The 6434-nt window shown below is 35.6% G+C and overlaps 1 protein-coding gene across 1 annotated transcript; it reads right to left on the bottom strand.

Moving 5' to 3' along the window:
- Nucleotides 1-3739: 3739 nt before the first annotated feature.
- Nucleotides 3740-5777, bottom strand: LOC21410141 (type III polyketide synthase A). The gene is made up of 2 exons (XM_010109634.2): nt 5278-5777; nt 3740-4860 (listed from the first exon to the last, which is right to left on the bottom strand). The coding sequence occupies exons 1-2, from the start codon at nt 5462-5464 to the stop codon at nt 3890-3892; spliced, it is 1158 nt and encodes a 385-aa protein (XP_010107936.1). The 5' UTR covers nt 5465-5777; the 3' UTR covers nt 3740-3889.
- Between the last annotated feature and the right edge of the window lie 657 nt (nt 5778-6434).

The raw sequence follows: 6434 nt of genomic DNA, 5'->3' as shown, positions 1-6434 counted from the left end.
AAGGTCACCTCTTTTTGGCTTAGCAAAGGTTGATTTATTATCTTATTCACATTCATATACTTGGCGGTTTCTTCCTTTTTTTATTTTTATTTTAATTTTTTTTACTGCCTTTATATATCTCTTGACCCCTCCCAATCTGAGCTGACTGTTATCTCTCATTCATAAATTAAAAATAGAAAAATAAAAAATCTTGAGCTGTTTTTTTTTTTTTTTTTCTGCTGACACTTTTTCTTTCTTCAATTTTTTTATTTTAATTATTTTGGTTTTGTAGTGAACTGACGTGTGGGACTGGGGCTGCCTAACATGTGGCACATGATTGAGTGGTTATTCTATTAAACTTTCTTCGCTGAAATTAATTTCACCAAAAAAAATTTCCCCTTTTCTCTACAGTGAAACCCTTAAGGTCGTTTAGTTTGTGTGAGTTTTTAATTTGAGTTAAAATATAATTTTATATTAGAGTTTTTCATTATAATAGAAAAGTTAGATGTAATTATTTCTGAGAGTTTTTTACTGTAGTAAAACTCGAATTCTAAACTCAAATCAGTGAAATGAACAGGACCTAAAAAAATTTACAAATAGAATATTTTGTTTTGATTGTTAAATTATATTTTTAACAATTAAGTCTACAGAGAATAATTTTGTGCGACGTACTGTAAATTTTTAACACGAACATACACTGATCTAACTGTTAAAAACTTAATTTAACGGTCAAAATAATTTGTTCTACCGGTGGGTTTAAAAATGACTAAAAGGAGTGGAGAATTAGGCCATTGAATGTTCAATCTTTTTTATCAAATTCTTTCCTTATATAGGTTTTCTCTAAGGTAAGACTCCCTAAAAAATCCTCTAGTGGAACGCATTGTTTTGATCGTTGGATTACTTTTTCATGGTCATATCTGCAGAGTGAGCAACTCTTTGTGGTGTACTCTAAATATTTAATACGGACTTGTACAAATTTAACCGTTGAAAACTTAATCCAACAGTCAAAACAAAGTATTTCACTTGTGGGTTTTTAAAGAGTCTCATTGTGGATGCTCCTATAATTTTTAGTCTAATGTTTAGAATCGCAGTATTCTTGTTATCTTGTTTTTCTCTTTTTGTAGGGATTCAATTGCGCTAAGAAAAGAGGAAAAAAATATTTTTTGGTCATACCCTAATATGTTTGTAGGGATTCTAGAATGTAAACACTTGATGAAATGAAATCAAGTATAAAATTGAACAATTTGTACTCCATTCAGTAATTTCTTATTTTTTCTGTAGTTTATTTTTTATAAACATCTCCTAAATTATTGTCTCAATTGATTCTCAATATTTAGTTTTAAATAGTACGTTATTTTGATTTTTATAATAATCAGACCTAATTCTTATTTTAGAGTTCCGTCTAAAAGTAAATAAAAATTCATTATGCAACTGTTATGCGGGATCACTTTTAAATCATTCCCTTTTTTGAGGGTTAATCTCTATGATCATTTTCAAAATTGCATTAAAATCAAATAACTTAACAAAATCTAATAAAAATAATATTTATGGCACTAAAAAATCAATGCAAATTAATGTTAATATATGCCATTTATCTCACCGATTCAAATTTTGTTACAATAAAAAATTTTTAAAAACAGTCACATCTAATTTTTTTGTTACAGTAAAAAAATTTTATAATAAATCACATCTCAATTTAAATTAAAATCTCAAATCACTGAACTAAACAGACTTATAATATCTTGAAACAAAGATGTTGAACGGCTCCTCCGAACCGCACTGCAGCTCCTCAGACACGTAGGGTGGGCCTCATGCCCTGCGAAATCCACGAGCCTACATTATGTATCTGAGGAGCTGAATGGCTCCGCGGAGCGGTTTGGCAATGCTCATCCAAAAATGCCAAAAATAAGCATAAGGTAAGGAGTGATTTGAGACTTGAGAAGGTCCAACGAGTTTCTTCATAGTTCATCCTTCCCAACTTGCCAAGAGTCACCAGCTGCTGACCCACTGGATTTCAAAACATAAATAAATAAAATAAAATAAAATAAAATAAACCAAATAAGGAAAAATATTTACAAGCAAAAAAAAAATGCAAATATAAAAGAACGCCAAGTCTCATCAGATCTCGACCAGCCGCGGGTTTCTCATCAACTAGCCGCACTCTGTCTCTGACTTTTCGTCTCTTTCATCACATTTCTTTTCTTTCCTTTTTTTTTTCTTTCAAGAACACTTGTCGTCTCTTTCTAGTTATATGATATGAACCTTCCTTTCATTAAATTCTTTCTTTTCTACCCACTGGTTCAATGAACTTGCAATTATATTATTACTAATCTTTTCCTTTCTTTATTCATCATAAGATAAGATAAATTTTTTTTTTCCTTAAAAAGACAAAATAAAGTGAAAATTTTTAATGCATTTTAATCACCTGCACGCTCTGGCCTTTTGTCCATTTGGCCATTATTTCTTAGTTTAATAGTGTCAATTTGGATAGTTTGTACTTTGTACATCCCATATGATCGACAATTTGTTCTAATATATATATTTTCTTTTGATAAGAATAGTCCTAAACCAATTCTTACCGAGTAAGCAATACCTAACAAGAAAAGGCCAGAAAAACATGAATTTATATTTGAATTTTTTTCACTCCTAACACAATCAGGCTTTTCGCCATTCAAGTTATTAAAAATGAGTTAAAGTCAAGAGATTTTTCTTTTCTTTTTTTACCGGCAACAATTCTCTGTCATAACTCATAATAAGTGCACTGGTATTGGTAGGCTTATTCGAGACTTGTCTGGCTCTGTTCTTGGTGCGTTTGCAAAACGGCTGGTTGGCCAATTCTCCCCTTTCGCTGCCGAATGTTTGGCCATTCGGGAGGGCCTGGTTTTTGCAAAGGACAGTGGCCTCAGAGTTTCTCTTTTTGTAAGTGATTCAACAAATGCAGTAAGAGCGGTTTTTTTTTGCGGTTCATAATTTATTTTCTTTTTCCTGCAAAATTTTTAATTTTAAATGGCATTAAGATCTTGATGGATGAAGTCGATGGTGGTTTATATAGTCATATTTTTCGTCGTAATAGGGCTGCCTACACACTAATAAAATTAGTTTTTTCGTAAGATGAAGATCGTTATTAATTAGATGAATATCCTAATTGTATTGTTGATTTTGTAAGTGTCGATATGGCTTCTATTTTCTAACTCAACTCATTCTAAACTTCAAAATATATATATATATATATATATATATATAATTAAAGAAAATGGTATAACAGGCCAACAATCGCCTTTTGTGATTGGCAAAAAAAAAGATTAATTTATTTTGTTGAGTTCTGTCTGGATCTTTCTTTTGTTGGAGTAAACTCCAATGAGTTCTTCCAAATGTTGCAGTGTATATCAAGTGTCTCAGGGGAATACGAAAGTTGTAATCAATGAGCTAACTGAACACACAAACTGACTTTTGGATAATTTAGCTGATAATTAGTGGATACAGACTCTCCCATATGCATGTAAAACACACACAGTCCAATAATAAAAAATAAATAATAAAAACCCAAATATATAGACGTACACATATATATGCTCTGCGAGGACTATTGTTTCTTTTTATAATAATATTAGTTGAAAAATCGTTTAAAACAACCATTCTTACCGATAATTAAAAAGAAGAGTCTAAAATTATTAGTACTTCATTTACTAAGCAAAAGAAAGCAAAGGAAACCAAAAGACAACGACACAAAGTTGTGGCAAACTTCATACCATTTCTTCCCTCCAATCCCTCTTTGCCTGCATCAACTTTCTTCCCAACATAAAATAAAAATAAATAAATAAAATAAAAAAGGAAATTTCAAACAAACTTCCTCTAGTTATTTCTCTAAGATGACCAATTCTTCAAAGGATTCAGCAAATCATAATTCCTATCAAAGGCTTCGAATGAGAATCCCTTCAAAGGTAATGCCAGGACCAAAAGCCAGACCAAACCCCCACTCTTCACTCCCTTCTCTCTTCAACTCTTCTCTCATATTCTCTATTACATACAAAATGGTGTTGCTGCTCACATTCCCATAATCCATCAGTGCCCTTCTACTACTCACCAGCTTCTCACTCCTCAGCTTCAGACAACTCTCCAGCTTGTTCAAAATCGCGGGCCCGCCGGGATGAACCGCCCAGAACAGCTCGTTGTACTCGAATTTCAGCCCGGCTTTCGCCATTAGCTTCTTGCAGAACTCCTCTATGTTATCCTCAATCTTCTGAGGAAGGTCTCTCCCTAGCCTGAAGTTTATGCCCTCCTCAGACAGCTTCCCATCTATGACATCATGTGTGTTGGGCAAGAACTGTTGGACGGCGGAATTCAGCTCCATGAAGGGCGATTCCAGGTCGGTTATCGGGTCTGCCCCGATGATGACAGCTGCAGCCCCGTCCCCGAAGAGCGCGGCTCCCACTAGGTCGTAAGGGCGGGACATGTTGGGGGGGCGAAATCCGAGTATTGTTGTCTCCGAGGTGGTCAGCAAGACTCGGCTTCCAGGGTTGTTCTCGGCGATGTCCTTGGCGACTCGGAGGCCAGTGACTCCACCGTAGCAGCCGAGGAAGTAGAGCATGACGCGGCCGACGTCAGTGCGCAAGCCAAGCTGGCTGGCGAGGTGGAGGTCGCCGCCGGGGAGGCGAATCTCGCTGGAGGAGACGTAGACAATGTGGGTGATGTCTTGGGGTGGCCTTCCCCATTCCTTGATGCAGGCAAGGCTGGCTTCCTTGGCCATCTCTACCACTGCAGGGTTGGCTATCTCCAGCCTTTGATTAATGGTTGGAGTCCCTTCTCTTGCTAATTCAGGGTATTTTTCTAGAATGTCCTTGCACATTACTGTGTATCTTGTCTTCACCGTTGTAGTTTTGCCTAGCAAATAGAGAGAGGAAAAACAATGAAAAATTATGGGGGAATAATTCAGATGTCACTGTTTATCTACTTGTTTTTTCCTGCCTTAGTACTGAAAATCACACAGAAAAAAAATAAAAAATAAAAAATGTGTGACAAGAAGAGTCCTGACACACGCGCTACATGAATCAAGAATGTTAAATGTCGTGGGACTCATAAATTTCCAACTTCATTGAATGACTTTCTTTCCCCTTGAATTGAAATGGATCAAGGATACTTTTGTAATTTTCTATCCGTAAAACAAGTCAACGCTTGAAATGGAATGGCACTGTTTTTAATTTTAGTTCCTAATAAGTACTACAAAACATTTCCTAACATATAAAGTAGTGAAATGATAATTTCCATGCTAATTACTAGCTAGAAAGTAGTTTAGCTTACACAGGCGCTCTAGTTTCTCCTTAATGGAGGCATCTTGGCAATTTGTGTCCCGAATGTAGCCTTCAACTAAGCATTCCTGAGGAATGAGTTGGCTAGGGAAGGCCTTGCCTATTGCAAGAATAGTCGCTCTCCCCGGGGTCGGAATGCGCCTAGGCCTCGGAGCTTCACTGCCTTCAACTCTTGACATCTTGTCTTTAGGAGGGATTTATGTTAAGCAAAATGCGGTATGGTTTCTAATTTGATGAAAGCTTGGTGGGATTTTTCATACACTAGCATGGGGGAATATAAATGGGGGCAGCTTGGCTGGTTCTTGGAGAGGAGTTGGTTTGCATTAAATTTAAAGGCATTCATGTAAAGAGAGGATTTCATAATTTATTGAGGTTTGGTATTTTTTGGGTTGATGGGGTTCTACGTGTGACTTTTAGGATATTTCTTTTTTTGGTAACCCAATTATAATTTAAACCATTCCCTCAAAGGAAAAGAAAGACCGTGACTCTTTAAAGAAGGCACCATAAAGGCACAAAGGGAGTGTGTAGGAAGATCTATATCATGTACATATTTATTTGAATATAGTTTCTGGATTATCTGCACATGTTAACAAGTAAAGCACCGGTATAACATGATATTCTTGTGAAGGGGGGATGGGAATGAAAAGATCGTATGCTTTCACTCCCACTACTGTCAAGTTGAAGCAACAGGACCACTTTGAAAATGCACAAAATCATTCAACTCATAAAACACTTCCGTGAATGACCATAATTCACATACCTAAATTTTTTTTTATCGAGATTTAATTGTTGTGACTGTTAAATCAAATGAAATGACATTGATGTCCGGAAATCGCACCAAAAAAAGAGAGAGAGAGAAAGAAAATAAACAAAAAAAATTTGGGACTCTTTACGGTGCAACTCCCATTTTTATTCCACCGGTGGAGCACAACATTTTTACCGTTAGTTTAATTTTTCAACAGTCAGATTTGCAACAAAAGCAGTTATGTATGACCTGCTGTAAATTTTTAAGACGGATCTGCACAGATCTGACTGTTAAAAAACTAATCCAACAGTTAAAAATAGTGTCGAATAAAAATGGGGGTTGCACCGTAGAATTTGCCAAAAAATTTAAGCAAGCATGATCACTCCACCAGAGACTGGTTCACA

The sequence above is a fragment of the Morus notabilis genome, unplaced genomic scaffold (genome assembly GCF_000414095.1).
Source record: "Morus notabilis unplaced genomic scaffold, ASM41409v2 Scaffold45, whole genome shotgun sequence".
NCBI lineage: Eukaryota > Viridiplantae > Streptophyta > Magnoliopsida > Rosales > Moraceae > Morus > Morus notabilis.
This window is presented reverse-complemented; position numbering and strand designations above follow the sequence as displayed.